At 49.4% G+C, this 18,637-nt stretch overlaps 1 protein-coding gene across 2 annotated transcripts in view; it reads left to right on the top strand.

Moving 5' to 3' along the window:
- Positions 1 to 9,097: 9,097 nt before the first annotated feature.
- PRSS55 (protease, serine, 55) overlaps positions 9,098 to 18,637 on the top strand; it is a 28,604-nt gene continuing 19,064 nt past the window's right edge. For both annotated transcript variants that reach the window (XM_011970739.1, XM_011970738.1), the window contains exons 1-4: positions 9,098 to 9,285; positions 13,113 to 13,305; positions 14,906 to 15,156; positions 16,518 to 16,660. In XM_011970739.1, the coding sequence (XP_011826129.1) occupies positions 9,132 to 9,285; positions 13,113 to 13,305; positions 14,906 to 15,156; positions 16,518 to 16,660 (741 nt within the window). In that variant the 5' untranslated portion in view covers positions 9,098 to 9,131. The remainder of the gene's footprint in view (positions 9,286 to 13,112; positions 13,306 to 14,905; positions 15,157 to 16,517; positions 16,661 to 18,637) is intronic.

Here is an 18,637-nt window from a genome sequence, read left to right on the forward strand (position 1 = left end):
ATATCCAGGTGGAAAAAAATTCATCCCGATCCTTTTATTGTGTATGAAAATTGAAATGGATTCTAAGTCTAAATGTAAAAGATGAAAGTATGAAACTTCTAGAGAATAACATAGGAAAATATCTTTACTAATCCAGAATGGGGAAAAATTAAGAAGTAAAGTCACGAAAGCGCTAGAATAATAAAAGCTAACGTATTTTGAGTATGTACAAAGTTTCAGGCACAGTTCTCAGAGCTTTATGCAAATCTCATTTTCACAACAACCTTAATATGGCCATTTTGCAGATGAGAAAATTGAAATGCAGAAGCATTAAGTAACTCATCCTAAGATCACATAGCAGGTGCGTGGAGGAAATATAATTAGAACACAATCTTACTTCAGAGCTCACTCTATGCTGTCCAATATGCTGGGTTCATATTCTTGGGATGAAAAAGCCCTTCCAATAACATGAAATAAAAGCCAAGGATCATAAGTAAAAATACTGACAAGTTTTTTACACACGTATTAAATTTGTTTGGTCCAAAATAAAATTGCAAGAGAACTGAAGAAGTAGGAAGATTTTGCAGCACTTATAAGAGACAAATGTCTAATGTCATTAAAATTCGAAACGGTCCACAAATCAGCTTTAAAAACTCACCCAGATAAGAAAAATGGGAAAACTCTAGGAACAGGTAATTCTCAAAAGAATAAATATAAAATGTTCTGAATCAGGCTGGGAGTCAGGGCAAGAGTGATGTTATGGATAGATCCATCTCAAAAATGCCAGATTCAACAAAATTAAACTTAAGCCACTTTCTTTACTGTAAAATATATCAAAGCCTTTTATATGTGGTTATCCACAGTGAATCTACAGAAAAATTATCAAATGGAACATTTCCAAATCATGTCTAGCATAGAACTTTTTCCTCTGGAGCTTTTCCCAGGACTGAGGCTCTGCAGAACAAACTTTGCATTAACTCATCTACTCCACATAATAGCCCTATCATGCTCTCCATGTTATGAGATTATATAATCTAATACTGGCATTCTAAATTAAATAAGGCCTTATTCCACCACTACTTTGCTGCCCCCACCCCAAGGGTGTTGGACCTGGAAGGATTGTTAATGATTTTACAAAGAGGAAGGTGGAGATGAGAAGCAAAGTCAGTTGCTAAATCGTTCCTCCAATTCCCCTGAACTTCCAGAACTCTGGGTCCAGACCCTGGGGAATCATTTTAGACGGCATCTTTGCAGAACCAATGCATGGACTTGGATTGATCAATTATAATCTCTTCATTTCCTGAGTCACTGGCCCTAACTCAGCATCCTTTGGGCCTCTAAGTTAACTCTCCAGGAGCCAGGTAAGAGATAGCATCCCTTCCCCCAACCTCTGCTCCTGGAGGGCCTGGCACAGACCTGGATCGTCCTGGGCATGTCCCTTGAGTGCCAAAAGCAGGGGAATTAGAAGCTGGAACATCTTCTTGTCATTTCAGTCCAAAATTGCCCAACCTTTGCCTCCAGCCAGAGCTGATAACATGACAGCCACAGTGGTTTCTGGCAGGGGCGTCACAATGCAGGGCAGAGTAGGGCTGGTGACTTCACAGTGAGCCCTGGGCTCAGGGAGGGGCAGGGGATGCAGGTCAGCCTGGGTGAGCAGAGTCCGCATGTCCTGTCCTTCCCTGTCTCGTGTCCCCTCTGCAGTAGGGGCTAACGGGGCACCCTGGAAGGGCCAGGCTGGGTGAGCAGCTGTCGGCATGCTCCCCTCCTGCCTTTGATGCTGCGCTTTTACTCCAGTGTCTGCCTTGGTGTTAAAGAGCTCTAGGTCTTTGGGTGATTTTTTATGTTCTCTGGAACCAAGTTACAAAAAACCTGAAATGCCTTGTTAGGACATTTGGATCTTATCCATGAGGTCAGCTGGGAAGGAAGGGATAGAATTAAAGAGGGTCATGTGGTAACATTTGCATTAAAAGATGATCCATCTCTACTTTAAAAAAAAAAAAAAAAGGCAGGCATGGTGGTGGGTGCCTGTGGTTTCAGCTGCTCTGGAGGCCAAGGCAAGAGGATGCTTGAGCCCAGGAGGTCGAAGCAGTAGTGAGCTGTCATTGCTCCACTGCTCCAGCCTGGCCAACAGAACAAAATCCTGTCAAGAAAAAAAAAAAAAAAGATGACTCTTGGTGTAACGTGGAAAATACTTTGGAGAGGATGAAACTAGAAGAGAGTATCACGTAGGAAGTGGCTCCAGTCAGACAGACGGGACATGACAGGGGCCTAAAGTAGGAAAGACACAGCGGACCTGGAGAGAAACACAGGCAACGAGGCGGAGCAGAGAGGCACTGTGGTTGATGGGCTCTGCAGGATGAGCAGGCAGCTACAAGCCCAATCTGAAAGTCTGGGGTGGAAGGATAAGCTGGGGAGTCATCAGCCTACTGAAGTCCAGGGGTGGGTGAGGTCCCCCAGGGAGAGCATCTGGAGAGAGGAGTGCAGAAGGCCCAGGCGGGACCCTGAAGAACCCTCAGCATCTACACAGAGGAGGCAGAGCTGGAAAAGGAGGCTGGCAATTGCCAGAAGAGCTGGAGGAAACCCAGGAGAGGGAGTTGCTGTGGAAAACGGAAAATGGGCCAAGAATGCTCCGAGGAGAGGTGCTCTGATTACAGATAATCCCTCCCCTCTGCTCCTCCTACAGCCTCAAGGATCTGATACCATCAGTTATGTGCCCTCTCCCTCATCCTCCACTTCTCCTAGTCTTCCACATCCTTCTCATCAGCCTTTGAAGGTGCTTTAGTCATGCCACCTTAAATCCTTCAAAATAAACAGCTCCCCAATCCCCTCCCTGTCAGTGGCTTACCTACAGCCACCTCCCCATCTCCTCTCATTCACAACCACAGTCCTTGTCACTCAAAGAAGAAATGAATGAAGTGCCTGCTGCCTGAAACAGCAGCTACCTACAAGGCTCTCAAGTTATCCAAGAGCCCCCCAGTTATTTCCAAGGGTCACTCCCGCCTTCCTTCAAGTATCTTCCCAGTCGCCCTGTCAGTGAGACCTGCCCGATCACCCTGCAGGAAACAGCAGCCACCCCTCCCAGCCTGCTCTCCCCATGCCCTTCTCTGCTTCATTTTTCCCCTAGCGCTTGTCACCCTCTGACATCATCTATGCTTTCAGTATTTATTTGCTTTCTGTCTCTCTCACTAGACTATAACCTGGATGAGGTGAGAGCTTTTTCCTTTTTATGTACTCCCTTATCTCATTTTTAGAATGTTGCTTGGAACATATTAGGCACTTATAAATAGTCGGAACGAATGAATGCATGCATGCCTGGCTGGATGCCCTGAGAAGAGAAGGCTTCACCTCCCACTCAAGCTAGGGGCTGACCCTGAAGTGTTCCGGACCTGGCTTCACCCTGATGAGTTGCATTCTCTTGACCAAGTCATTTAAAGTCTGAGTCTCCTTCCCTCTTGTGGGTTTTTTGAGAGGATTAAGGAAAATCGTGTGATCATTCAATAGGATTGTATATAAAAGCACACCGTGACAGCAGCAGGGCCTCTGAGACTGGCAACCTGGATTGGAATCCAGGTGTGATGCTCAGTGCCCTGTGATGCTGGCTGTATCCTCCACGAAATGAGGCAGGGGCTGACTTCATCCAGTTCTCAGGATTGTTCTGAAATGCAAACCCATCAGCACGCAGGAAAGCATCAGAACCAATCAACACCCAACCCCTCTAGCACCCCAGTGACTCACTTGGAATCGGACAGGATTAGATGGGAATGGCCTCTGAGATCCCATGTGCCTGAGCCAAGTCTATGGCCGTGATCTATCACTGGCTGAAAATGCCAACTTGGTGGTTAAAGTTGTATCCTGGGCTGCAGAACATCAACGCCACCATCACAGCAAACTAGTTATGGATGCCTTACTGTGCCGTCGTCACTGTGACCGCGGAGGTCAGCCTATTCTTATCCCCCATGTAGTGGTAAGGAAAGTGAAGCTCTGCGAGGCTAAATAACCTGTGCAAAGCCCCTTGTGGAGATGGCAGAAGCAGAATTTGAAGCAAGGTACGTCTGATTCCAGAACCCACTCTCTAAAGCAGCAGGCAGACCACCTCCTAAACAATGCACGCAACCTAAATAGAACAGCTTCTCAGAGCAGCGAGTGCCTGCGTGATCATCAGAGAGGACACAAGAAGCATCCTCCCAAAGCCTCTGACCTTCGTCTCTGCTGGAGATCCCTCATCCCTGTGAGGTCCTTATGTCTGTCAGGTCCCAGTCTAACAATGACAGTGGGTTTCATCTGCTCACTGGGTGACAGATGTCCAAACTGCTACACTGGAAGAGATTCCAAGGCCAACTTTTGGCTCAGTTGTGATCCACCGGCCAAGACCAACATGAGAGCTGGGGAGGGGGAGGAGGTAGAGTGTGGCCGTTGTTCCAGACCTCTGCCTGCCTGTGCCAGGGGACTTGCCTGTGCTTGTGTGATTTTGTAGGTTTCCACACATGCTGTTCAGCAAACTGCTATACATGGAGGAATCGTGAGGCTTCAGCCAGACCTTTCCCACCAGCCTGAACAGAAAACCCTGCAGCAAAGGCACTGAGGAGCGGAATGGGCACCGCGACATGGCTTGTGATCAAAACACAGCTGGTTGTCTCCTGTTAAAAGCCATTCAGAGGCCGGGCGCGGTAGCCCACGCCTGTAATCCCAGCACTTTGGGAGGATAAGCCGGGTGGATCACCTGAGGTCAAGAGTTCGAGACCAGCCTGGCCAACATGGTAAAACCCCATCTGAACTAAAAATACAAAAATTAGCCAGACGTGGTGGTGGGCACCTGTAGTGCCAGCAACTTTGGAGGCTGAGGAAGGAGAATCGCTTAAACCCGGGAGACGAAGGTTGCAGTGAGCTGAGATCATGCCACTGTACACCAGCCTGGGGGACAAAGCAAGACTCTGTCTCAAAAAAATAAATAAATAAATAAGCCATTCAGAGGGCATGATGTATTCTGTCCAGATAAAACTTGGACTCGGAGCTTTTCTGATTATTCTCAGGTAATAGTCCTACGGTCACTTGGGTCCGAATTCAGGGCGATTTATGCATTAGAATATCCAAGCCCTTGTCACATTCTCGACACAGAATCTGACTCAGTGCTCAGCCTCCTCCCTACCTGGGTCCAGTTAGGAACATGGTTCCTTTCTCACCTCCCGCTCTGCTCACCTGCCCCCTACAGGTGAAAGTTTAGGGGAAGGCACAGGTCCAGGTGAGCCCACATACCAGCTCACTGTTCCTTGGGCCTGGCAGATACTGAAGGCTGGCTCTTATGTGGTGTCTTCATGGGCTCTTCCATGGTTCCCTGCTGGGTGGCTTTCTCCTGAAGTCCCCAGGCCAGGGTGGGGCTCTCTCTATGCCGTGTTGCTTTCTGCTCTTTGTCATCCCCTGAGCACCTGGTGATACACCCCAGACTCTTTCTTACAGATTTCTTTGCCGCCTCCAGGGAGCCTCATGGGATGAATCCTAAGACCACCCCTGGGCGTATCTCTCTTTGTGCAGCCCACACTGGTTCCAAGGAAAAACTGTGGGTTCAGGACAGTCCCTACCCAGCAGCATCCCTCCCAGAACCATTCTCTCACCTCCAGATTTCCCAGGTGTGAGTCAGACCCCAGCGATCCCAGCAAAGCTCTCTCCAGGGGGCCTAACTGATGCTTCTCAAAGATGTCCAGAGATGACCTGCATTGGATTCATCTGGAAGAAGCTGTGCTGTTACAAGTGCTCAGACCTCTTCTCTACCCCCGGCCCGCCCCATCCCACTGGATCAGGAGCTGAAGGACTCAGCCTGTAAACAGGTACTAGAGTTGACAGATAAAATATAGGACATGAGCTATGTTTGAATTTCAAACAAACAGCAAATTATTTTAGGATGAAAATGTCCTAAACACGGTATGGAGTATATTTATACTAAAAATATTTGTTTATCTAAAATTCAAATTTGACAAGGCATCCTGGATTTTTGTTTGCTAAATCTGGCAACCCTCATCTGCACTGAACAAGCTCCCTGGGCTGCACATCCAAGGCAGCACCACAGTTCCAATGTGTCTCCTCCAAAAGTTACGCGTTGGAAACTTAATCTCCAATGCAACAGCGTTGAGGGGTGAGACCTTTGGGAAGCGTCTGGGTAGTAAAAGCTCTGTCCTCATGTACAGATTAACACCACTTTACAAAGGGCTTGCAGGAGTGGGTTCACTCTCTTCTGTTCCTCTGAAGAACTTGAAGACACAACATTCCTCTTCCCCACAGGACGTAGAAATGTGGCACCATTTTGGAACCAGAGACCAAACCTGCCAGCACCTTGATCTTGGACTTCCCAGCCTCCAGAACTGTGAAAGAATACATTTCTGTTCTTTATAAATTACCCAATCTGGCCAGGTGCAGTGGCTCATGCCTATAATCCTAGCACTTTGGGAGGTGGCAGGCAGGCCGAGGCAGGCAGATCACCTGAGGTCAGGAGTTGGAGACCAGCCTGGCCAACATGGTGAAACCCCTTCTCTACTAAAAATACAAACATTGGCCAGGCATAGTGGTGCACACTTGTAATCCCAACTACTGGGGAGGCTGAGGCACGAGAATCGCTTGAACCTGGGAAGCAGAGGTTGCAGTAAGCCAGGATTGCACCATCACACTCCAGCCTGGGTGGCAGTGTAGGACGCCATCTGAAAGAAAAAAATTTACCCAATCTGTGGTATTCCGTCATAGCAGCACAAATAGGCTAAGACAGTCAGAGAATCACTGGCCCAGACTTCGGTAAAGTCCCCAAGTCAATGCCACCCTGGGGCCTCTGGGGCGTCAGCCAGACAACAGTCCCCACACAACCCATATCCAACCTATATCATCATGTGCCTCCTTTCCTCTTTGAATTTCATCAGATTCCTTCTAGAGCACTAGCATTGCTCTTGTCACCCTGGACCCCCTCGTTAGCACAGTCCGAGGGAGAGACTTTCCCATTGTAGCCTATGGGGGATGGCGCCCTCTGGAGTTGTGCAGAGCTCAGTATGTGAGGCTGGGCTGTCTCCATCCAGAAGATGGGACATGGTGCAACCCAACATCACTGTGAAGATTTGCAAAGCAATGCTGGACAGTGAACAAGTATTTAACAAGAATAGATCTAAGTCACGTTCTTAGGAGGGACGTAGACTCTACGAGGCGGTCTTCAGCAGGAAATCAGTCTTTCCAGAAGTGACTGACGATTTTGTTCAGTCACTTCTGTTGAAAATGAGCAGCAGTTTGCAGTGGATATGCCTGTACCCCTTGTCTCCCCATCCATGAGATTAGCTGTCATCTTCCATTCCCTCATCAGACCTGGAGCCCAGGCTCCTCCTCCCCTCCACACCCTACCCCCAGAGCCAATAGAAATGGAGCAAAGGAGAAAGCATTGGCATATAGTAGATGCGTGAGTAGTAGGTCCAGTGGGGACCTGAGCCCGAAGGAGGGGAAGACGAAAGCCAGGGGGCTCCCTATGAGGCCACCCTGAGGGCCAAAGAATGAGACTAAGTGGTGAGATCAGGGCCAGGTGCCTGGGTGTGCTGTGGGTTCCTGTTCCACATGCCAGTCAGAAAAGTCGTGGCCTCCATCAGGACCAGGCATCCCCTGTTGAACAGGTGGGTGAAGCATGGTTCAGAGCAGGTGGGAAGGGCACCACCTAGGGCCACTCAACAGGCTGTGGCTCAGCCTCAGAGGGGATGCCTGAGCAGTGAGGAGCAACCTTCACCAAGGAGCTACCTTGTGAGAAAGAGCAGAGAAGTTCTGGAATCTCCTCCCCAGGAAGTAGCTCGAGCCACACCCGTGAGAGGCCACCTTGCCGGTCATGTGATCTCACTTTAAGCCTCACAGTAACCTGCATGCCAGTGAGCGTTGTGTTTCTCTGCTGCAGATGAGAAAACCGAGGAGGTAAGACTGGGCAGGTAGACACGTGGGCACTTTGGCGATTGAGTCCATAAGTCACTTCCAACCACTAGGCTCAGCCTGTGGCCAGGAAGGCAGTGCCCAGGCTGCTTGGGTAAGTCCACTTGGGTCAGTGCACTGAGGGGTGTGGAAGTTTTAAAAACACACAAGGTCTAAAGCATGACTGAGTCACTGACATCCAGTGAGGCCACACACCAGGAACCTCCATCTGAGGCTGGTTGTTTCATCTGGAACACACAGGGGCCCATCAGGACACTTGGGGGCCATGTGGGATCCATCTAGAAGGTGGTGGAAAGGGGATTGGGACCCGCCACACTGGGCATGAGGGGAGGCCAGAACCTCTCAACCTGGCCTGGGCAGCCACACCTGAGGCCCCGGGTCAGAATCCTGGGCAGAGAACTAAGCGGGCAGCTGTACCCCACAGGGTGCGGGTGCTGGCAGAGGCCTCCAGGCCTCCCCAGACTGAGGGCCCAGGCTGGAAGCCCTTCCCCCAGACATTACCCCCATGTTCACAGAGAAGCCGTGGCCTGAACTGAGCCTCAAAAAATGTTTGGGGGTGACAATGGCTGAAAGCATCATTGTGCCCACTGGAGGCTCAATGATATGGCTTGACCGTGTCCCCACCCTAATCTCATCTTGATTGTAGCTCCCATAATTCCCACGTGTTGTGGGAAGGACCCGGGAGGAGATGCCTGAATTACGGGGGCAGTTTCCCCCATACTGCTCTCTTGGTAGTGAATAAGTCTTACAAGGTCTGATGGTTTTATAAGCGGTTTCCCACTTCACGTGGTCTCATTCTCTCTTGTCTGCCGACATGTAAGACACGCCTTTCGCCTTCCGCCATGATTGTGAGGCCTCCCCAGCCACCTGGAACTGTGAGTCTATTAAACCTCTTTTTCTTTATAAATTATCCACGCTCGGGTATGTCTTTATCAGCAACATGAAAATGGACTAATACACTCGGGAAGTTGGGTGGTGCCCAGGTCAGGGAGAAGGAAACCTGGGATAAGAAAGGCTCTGAGATGAGGTGCCTCTGTGCAGCCATCCTAGAAACAAAACAGTCAGAAAAGAAGTCTTCATCACTGCAGTCTGAGTTCTCGGCTCCACAGCCCATTGTGACATCACCTGGGGGCCCTGGATCTGAGCCAGAGGCTGTCAGCCTCACTCCCTGAGCCCTGGCCTCTGTCACCCCCGGGCCCACAGCACAGCCTAGGGCCATGCTCCTGTTCTCAGTGTTGCTGCTCCTGTCCCTGGTCACAGAAGCTCAACTCCGTCCGCGGACTCCTCTCCCAGAGGCTGGAGTGGCTCTCCTAGGTGGGGCTAGGGGCGCCCACCACCCTCAGCGCCCTCATCGCCCCCGCCCAGTCAGTGGTGAGTCCAGGAGCAGAGGGGGCATGGATGGGGGCTCATGGTCCAGCTGACTGGCTGCCAGGAGGGTGGATCGCAGAGCACAAGGCCAGAGCTCCAGGGGTCCCCACATACCCTTCCTCCAAATCACTTCTCCCTTTTCTCCTCTCTTCCCTGGCCCAGTGTTTGACCTGTCTGACCTTGAGTTTTGGTTTTGAAACCTGACACTTCATCCTCAAAGGAATAGTAGGCTGCCCTCAAGCTTGTGCCTAGAACTAGCTGAGACTGAGTTCTGCCACTTGGAGGGGGACCATTACCCTGGGCCTCTGTGGCTCCCAACAGCACCAGGCTTCCAGGAGCCATAGATGCCCAGGGAAGCCTAGATCAGTCAGACCAAGTTCAAGGATGCTTGTGTCCTTGTGCCTGGCCCCCTGCAGCTCCCTGATGGCTCATTTCTTTCTCCAAGGGGACGAGTGAGACTTCAGGGACACTGGGATACCTAGCAACTGTTAGGGGTCGAGCACTTCCCCGTGTTTAACGCACACATCACCACGGTGGGGCATCTGCTCTCAGACCACGTGTGGACAAGGAACTCAGCCTCACTGAAGATGAGGATTTGCCCAAAGTTGACCCATGGGGAAATGACAGAGCTGTCTGCTTGGCCTGCACTGGGTGACCGCAGCGCCAGGTTGCCTGCCCTGTGCACACTGCCTCTTGCCCAGAACACAGCAGGTTCACCTGGCCTCCTTCAGTCCAGCCTGGGGTCCACTGCACTCTGTGTGAACAGGGGGTGGGGGGAGTGAGGGGAGAGCATCAGCAGAACATGCTCCTCTGGTGTCCCATTGCAAGGGGGCCCAAAATGCATGATTGCTCAGATCACTCAGAAGCAGCCGTTTCTGCTTCCATCACTGCTTCCAGGCTCTGAGCTCTTGCATGAACCTAAAACTCCACATGATTCCATATGGATGTTGTGGGTTGATCTCAGGACCAAGAATGTGGGGGATGAGTCCCATGGGGACTTTGATGCAAAATGGATATGAGAAATTCTGCCAGTTCATTCTGGAGAGTTGACTTTGGTCCAAGCACTTTGTCGGCCATTTCAACATCCATCCTCTTATTTCATCCACACGTCAGTCTTATAAAGTTGGCATTATCTTATGCTTATTTTAGGAATGAAGAAAGTGGGGGAGGGGTACTCAAAGATAAGTAGCTTCCCCTAAATCATTTAGTGAGTAAGCAACAGAGCCTGGATTCAAGCTTGGGCTGTCTGGCACGTGCCACGTTCTGCATCTCAGACGGAGAGACAGAGGGCACCCATCATAGCTGCCCACCATCCAATCCACCTCATAGACACTCGGCATTTTGATGTACTTCCTTCCATACTCATAAGCCCACATTCTTAACATAATAAAATCACAAGTTTTAAATATGATTTTCATCCTGACTTTTTCACTCAATTTTATATCACAGACATTTCCCTGTGTTGTTAAAAATCCCCCATGAGCCTAATTTTGTGGCTGAGAAGCAGTTGATGATATGGATGTGCCTTACTTTATTCAACCCTAGCATTTAGCTGGTTTTCAATTTGTCACGATGATAGAGATCGCTGCAGTGAACATCATCAGATGCACATATGTGCTGCCTTCCAGACTCCCAGAGTCATTGAGTCAGAGGATGACTTATGGTTGTTGAGTGCCTCTTCCATGCCACGTGTGGTTTTCGGACCCTGGGACCCGCTATCAACCAGACAAGCATGTTGCCTTCTCCGTCTGGAGCTTACATTCTGGTACCAGAGTCAGGCAAAAGGGACTTATAATGTAGGAGTTAATGTAACAAGGATGCAATGAAGAAATGTAACACTGGGTAGGAAATAAGGAGTCACCAGGATGGGAGGGGCTGTTTCAGACACAGGTCAGGGAAGGACACTCTGAAGAAGGGATTCTTGGGCGTAGTGAGGAGGTGAGCCAAGTAGCTGCCTGGGGAAGAATATTTCAGGCAGAGAGCCACATGGGGCAGTGATGAGAACACCAGCTCTGCTGCCAGCCTGCCTGGGGCTCATATCATGGTTCCGTCACTGACTAGCTGTGTGACCTTGGGCAAACTACTTAACCTCTCTGTGCCTTGTTTGTCTCAACTACAAAGTGAGGATGAAAACAAGAGAGCCTACCTCAGTAGGGCAGTTATGACAACCAAGTGAATCGGTGCTTGTAAAGTGCTTGCGACAGTGCCTGACACACAGTAAGCATCATATGTAAATAAAATCAGAGAAGAAATGTGGATCCAAAAGTCACGAATAGGCTGGGCATGGTGGCTTATCCCTGTAATCCCAGCACTTTGGGAGGCAGAGGCAGGCGGATCACCAGAGGTCAGGAGCTCAAGACCAGTCTGACCAACATACAGGTTTAGTGAAACCCTGTCTCTACTAAAAAATACAAAAACTGTAGTCCCAGCTACTTGGGATGCTGAGGCAGGAGGATCGCTGGAACCTGGGAGGCAGAGGTTGCAGTGAGCCAAGATCATGCTACTGCACTCCAGTCTGGGCGGTAGAGCAAGACTTCATCTCTCAAAAACAAAACAAACAAAAGTCCCGAAGAGAGCCTTTATGCATTACTGACAGCAGAAGGCTCTGGATGCACATTGCTAAGTTCTCACTCATGTATTTTTTTTAAACCAAAAATGATCACCACGGGGTCACCCAAACGACAAAACCCTCACAGCTTCTATTGAGCTGATGGTTGGAAAATGAGCAGCAAGAAAGAGACAAGAATAGGGTCTTGGGCTTTTTAGAGTCAAACTCATGCCTTGTCCCAGAACACAAGGCAGACATTCAAGTCAGCAAATATTAATGGAGCATCTCCTCTTCCTGGGGGCGAGGAGCTGGACCCGGCCTCTGTCCGGAAGGGGAATTTCCTGCCTCAGCACAGGCAGTTACAGCTTTGCTCTCAGTCCCCCAAGTAAAGGAGCTGCTCAGCCTGGACTAGCCTAGAACAGCCAGGGCTTTCAGCCAGGGCTTTCCGGTAGGTTCTGGCACTTTCTGTGCCCCGCCCCTTGTGGTTTCTTAGGGCTGCTGAAATGAATGACTACACACTTGGCGGCTTAAACAACACGAATATCTTATCCTGCAGTACTGTGGGACAGAGCTCCAGCACAGGCCTTCCGGGGCTGAATTCAAGGTGTGGCAGGTCTGCATTCCTACCGGACGCTCTAAGGGAGAATTCTTCGCCTTTCCACTTCCAGCTTCTAGAAGCTTCTCTGGGCCCCTGCCTTCATCTTCAAAGCCAGCTATATTGCATCTCTCTGCCTTTCCTCTGCAGTCACTTCTCCCTCGGCCTGACCTTCTGCTTCCCTCCACCCCTCTCAAGGGCCTCAGTGATTCCACTGGCCCCTCGGAAAATCCAGCATTGTGTCCCCACTCTGAGAGCAGTGGTTAGCAACCCAAATTTCATCTCCAAAGCCCCTCTTTCCTTGCAAGCTAAAATATTCGCAGGTTCTGGGGAGATGGCCTATTAGAACTTGGACCTCTTTGGGGGGCTACTGTCCTGCCCACCACAGGACGTTGGCTTTGGACGCTATTTTTCTTCCAATTTCTCCTGGATGAGAGCAGAAAGCTCAGTGAAGTGACTCTCCTGAGGTCACAAATGCTGGATAGAGTCAGAGCCAATGCTTCTGACTCGCCTGCTGAGCTCTGTGTAGAAAAAATAAAGAGCTCGCCAGCCTCAGTGAGCTCCTCTCTAGAATGGGGGCGAGGATATCCACTTGGAAGCCTCCTCCTCCCAGCCCGGTCCCCGGCTCACACTGGACGCTGACTAAATGTTTCCCTTTTTGCTTTCCACTCTCTTTCATTCCACCAGAATGTGGCGACAGATCCATTTTCGAGGGAAGAACTCGGTATTCCAGAATCACAGGGGGGATGGAGGCGGAGGTGGGTGAGTTTCCGTGGCAGGTGAGTATTCAGGCCAGAGGTGAACCTTTCTGTGGCGGCTCCATCCTCAACAAGTGGTGGATTCTCACTGCGGCTCACTGCTTATATTCCGAAGAGCTGTTGTAAGTACTACGAGCCTCCCGCTGCTGCCTCTCAGGGCTCCCACCCCCAGGGCACCCTCCCCCTCACCCACACCTGGAGGCTGAGAGGAACCTGCGGCTGTTCGGTGTCCAGTCAGCATGAACGGCTCCCACCCACCCACCCATCCCCTAGCCCTGGGGACATGGAGGTAGCCAGCCTGAGGCTGCGTCCTCCTCACATCACCCAGGGCCAATGACTACGACCTCCCTGAGGTCACATCTGCCGTCTTCAGGAACACCTGTGGCTTGATGGAGCCAAGCGGCTTGGTCCAAATGCCTCTTCTGGGGCATTCAAGTCCATCTAGGGGGAAATCCTTCTAATTCTGGAAGCCTGACTTCCTGGGCCACCTGACCCCCAACTCTCCTGCTCCTTGTGACAGCATGTGGATGAATGCCTGGTATTACTGATGACTAACTATGTGCTGGAGACCCTGCTAAGAAACTTTCCTCTATTGGCCAGGCGCGGTGGCTCACGCCTATAATCCCAGCACTTGGGAGGCCGAGGTGGGTGGATCAGGACTTCCGTGGTCAGGAGTTCAGTGGTCAGGAGTTTGAGACCAGCCTGGACAATATGGTGAAACCCCATCTCTACTAAATTAGCTGGGCATGGTGGCGTGCACCTGTAGTTCCAGCTGTTCAGGAGGCTGAGACAGGAGAATTGCTTGAACCCAGGAGGCGGAGGTTGCAGTGAGCCAAGATCATGCCACTGGCACTCCAGCCTGGGCGACAGAGCAAGACTCCATCTAAAAAAAAAAAAGAAGGAAGGAAGGGAGGAAGGAAGGAAGGATTCCTCTGTTAACTCATTTAATCACACAGTGACCCCTGGAGCAGGTAGAATGAATAGCCCTCATTTATAGATAAGGAAACTGAGGTCCAATAAATTGAGGCCGCTCACCCACGGTACCCACCTAGTATATAGAGACAGAATTCAAACTCTGGCTCTAGCACTTGTGCTTTCTGCTACACCAGCTCAAGGAAGTTTGAAGACCTACAGAAGGGCTGATTTTAGAAGGTTAATCAAAAACCCAGGGACAGTTTCATCATGTCATAACCAAAGACCCTTGTGGCACCTGCTGTCATGGGATAACAAATATCCTGTGGGGTTCTGAATGTGGACTTATTACTGAAGCTCCTGTCTGCTTGGTCAGTGGTGGTCTAGACTAACTTCTGGTCCTGAGTTTCTAAAGTGTTGGTAGACCGGTTGAGATAAAAGAGATATAATAATGAATGCCTTACCTATCTGAAAACCAGTTTGATCCGTGCCAAGTGGCTTTTTGTGGGCTCTGTAGAGTGCCCTAAACCCAGCTCTGCCTTTGCTGTGTTAGACAGAAGCACGTCATTCACATCTCTGGGGCCCCCGATGGTGCCATGGTGTGGCTGTGGTCTGCTCACCGGCTCTTCTGTTTTTTGTTTTTGTTTTTCCTGCCTTTTTCCAATCCTCACACCTTCTGAGCTACAGCCCCAGTAGGGTCTAAATGTCCTAGAGCTATATGAGATTTAGGTTTCTGAGCACAGCCAATTCTCCCACTTTTGAGGCTTCCCTTCCCCTTTCACTCGCCCCTCTCTGGTTCTCTGCCACCAGTCCAGAAGAACTGAATGTCGTGCTGGGGACCAACGACTTAACTAGCTCATCCATGGAAATAAAGGAGGTCGCCAGCATCATTCTTCACAAGGACTTTAAGAGAGCCAACATGGACAATGACATTGCCTTGCTGCTGCTGGCCTCGCCCATCACACTCGATGACCTGAAGGTGCCCATCTGCCTCCCTACGCAGCACGGCCCCGCCACATGGCGCGAATGCTGGGTGGCAGGTTGGGGCCAGACCAATGCTGGTATGTGACTGCTCAGCTTCCCCTGGGGAAAGAGCCACTGCAATCTGAAGGAGAGGGGAGGAAGCGGGAAGGGGAAGAGCTGAGGAAGGAGTGAGGACAAGACTTGCTTTGGAGCAGATTCCTGCGTAGTGGAGGCTCACAGAGCCCAAGCCTTAGCTCCTTTTGAGTGCTGAAACCCCAAACTGAGACACCAGGTCTGAGCCAGTCTGATCCAGCCAGCACAGAGCAGTGTGGTTTGTGTGTTTAATCGAATTTAAACTCTGCAGTTAGCCAGAGGCCCCTCTACTCTGTATTCATAAACATCTTCCCTGATTCCCACGGGTGTGTTTCCTACCTGGCTCCTCCAAGCATTGGAGATGCCCACCCTGGGCTAGGCTTTGATAGTCCTGGAGCATTGCCTGGCTCTTCTTAGAAATGAATCTGTTGTTACTTGTTGTTATGCTGTTACTTGGCCAAAACAGAAGAAAGTCTACTGGGACAGAAAGATATGATGAAGGACCTGCTGGACTGTCCCCAAAGAAAACCCAACAAAACCAAAAGCAAATAGATAGGGGAGGGGAGGGGATGAGAACAGCAAAGCATTGCGTCAGCCTGAACGAGGCTCTGGATCCACAGGGATGATTCGCAGCGAGCCTGGGCCTGGACGGCCGTGGGTGTTTCAGGAGTTGAGCAACCAGAGGGAAAGTGGTGGGACCTTAGTTCTGGGCTCCAGGCACTCCTGGAAAGGTAGAAGAGGGAGAGGAGGCACGTGGGCACGTACAAGTTTAAAAGTCTTCAATCAGGGGAAGAAATGTGAAATCTCTTTGTGGTCAGAGTTAATGAGATGGAGAGGAATCTGGCTGAATTTCCAGCATCTGGTGGCCCAGAAAGAGCCTCTGCAAATCCCCTCTAATCCCATCTCAAGACACTCTGCCAACCTGCCCTTGCTGAGGAACTAAAGTTGTTTCACTGGGAGTGCAAACCCACCTCCCAAGGCCCTGTGTGAAGGAAATGCCATCCTCACGTAATAACATGTCACAATAGGCAAATGTATTGATGAGGCAGGATTATGCTGAGAAACAGTCAGTAGCCGGTTCCAAGAAGCTGAGTCTGTGGGGATGACTGGAGTCAAGTTGGAAGTCTTCTTGGGAGTAGAAATTTGGTGTTGAATGAGAAGAAGAATTCTAGTAGTTGCGGGAGTTTTGGGGCGAGTGGGTAAGTTGCAGGCATGGGGTAACCTGAAGGAAGTGAGGGGCTACAGAGCCTGTGAAGGCAGGGGGTGGGGGCTGGTGGACACAGGGCCGAGGGCACGGTCAGCTGCATCATGAGCGTGGGGACATGAGGCCTGGTGGTTTCTCTAATGTGCTTTCTCTCCGGGCCAGCTGACAAAAACTCTGTGAAAACGGATCTGATGAAAGCGCCGATGGTCATCATGGACTGGGAGGAGTGTTCAAAGGCGTTTCCAAAACTCACCAAAAATATGCTGTGTGCCGGATACAATAATGAGAGCTATGACGCCTGCCAGGTAACTAGGGGGTACCCTCCCTCACGTAATAGGTCCTCACCCTCTCGGAACTGCCAGTGCAAGGATATTCTCTCTCTGCTGCGAATAGACAATTTTGAGTCTGGAAAGTGTATGGGAATTAGGGCCTTCAGCCATGGGAATGAGGATGTGGATTGCAGAACCTCTGGAGCTATGAGTGAGCACACCTGGGAGTCAATATGCTGCAACCCTGCTTAACTATTTCTGATCTTCATCAGGTACACTAGGGAAACAGGGTGCCAAGGCTTTTCTCATTTCTGGGAATTCTTTAAAAAAAAAAAAAAAAATCCAAGGAGGACTTGGTATCTATATAAGAAGTCATTTTAATTCATTAATTTGGAAACCTTTGTTGAGCATACAAGGCCCTGGAGACCCGTAAATGAGATATGGTTCCTCACCTAAGGGACCCTACGGTTTCCTGGACAGGCAGTGGATAAACAAACGATGATAATATATTGGGTGTTGCATGTGGGTTTCATTGAACCAAAACTGGTCTCTTTGCCTCTCTTTAATAAAATGAACACAAGTTCTTCTTTAAAAATTATTGATAGCCAGAAAAATAGAAAAAAAAAACACCCATAAATTAGCTTCCTCTGGCTCTAAGGATGAATGAGGAAATTTGTCTTTCGTGCTCAAAGGTGCTCTCTTCATCTTAAAAGTGGCCACCCTGATGAACCTGCTTAGTCCCAGCTGAAGACTAGAGACCTGCTCATTGGCCAGGCAGTGGACCTGGTCATTGGTATAAAACCACAAATGCAGATGATAAATGTTCTGAACAGTGATGGAGAGGCTGCCCCATGGAAAAGAAATATATTTATCTAGAATAATCTGTTATGGTTTAATGTGAGAAAATTGGTAGTTTTTCCTGATAGGCTATGAGAGCCTTGAGAGGTGGGTACTGGAACAGGGGTTAGAGGCAGAAAGGGAAAAGAGAAAGGAGAAGGCATTCTGAAGTAAGAAGTAGACCCTGGCAGCATAGCACTAGGTTTAGGGGCCCCCCATGTGGTGAAAACTGTGGGGACCAAAAAGAGTGACACATGAACCTTGTATTTTCTTCACTTTCTGGGCAATTTAAAATATTGCCAAAAAACAAACAACAATGCACACAGAATTGAGACTTCTGGTTCCAGACAAGACGGAGTAAACACAATTCTCCCAGCCCCTCCCACTAAATACAACTAAAAGCACGGGATAGTATCTTGTAAAATAGAAACAAAAAGGCTCTGAAAGGTGAGGAGAAGATGGTCTGACTGGAGATCCTCGGGTATTTCTTTATAGCAATGCAAGAATGCATTACACACAGCATGACCAGAAAACACTAATTGTCCTCCCTGATTAGAATTTGTTATAATACTGTACTTATTCTAGTCACCTCTCAAGGATCATGGAATGGGACATCATCTCTCATTGAAGTCTGCTTGCAAGGTTGTAGTTGCTCAGCTCCTTTGGTGAGAGAGTAATATAACAAAGGTAGAGAGGGCATGGGCTTTGGCATCAGAAAATCCTGGGTTACACATACCTCAAAATAATAAGAGCCGTCTATGACAAACCCACAGCCAACATCATACTGAATGAGCAAAAGCTGGAAGCCTCCCTCTTAGGACCAGAACAAGACAAGGATGCCCTCCTTCACCACTCCGATTCAACATAGTCCTAGAAGTCTTAGCCAGAGGAATCAGGCAAGAAAAAGAAATGAAAGGCATCCAAATAGGAAGAGAAGATGTCAAACTAGCCCTCTTTGCAAATGATATGATTCCATACCTGAAAAACTCCATCGTCTCTGCTCAAAGTCTCCTAGAACTGATAAGCAGCTTCAGCAAAGTTTCAGGATACAAAATCAATGTACAAAAATTTGTGACATTTATATACACTAGATAACATACAAGCTGAAAGCCAAATCAAGAATGCAATTCCATTCACAATATCCACCAAAAGAATAAAATATCTAGGAAGACAGAC

Source organism: Mandrillus leucophaeus, unplaced genomic scaffold (genome assembly GCF_000951045.1).
Source record: "Mandrillus leucophaeus isolate KB7577 unplaced genomic scaffold, Mleu.le_1.0 Scaffold97, whole genome shotgun sequence".
NCBI classification, from domain to species: Eukaryota; Metazoa; Chordata; class Mammalia; order Primates; family Cercopithecidae; genus Mandrillus; species Mandrillus leucophaeus.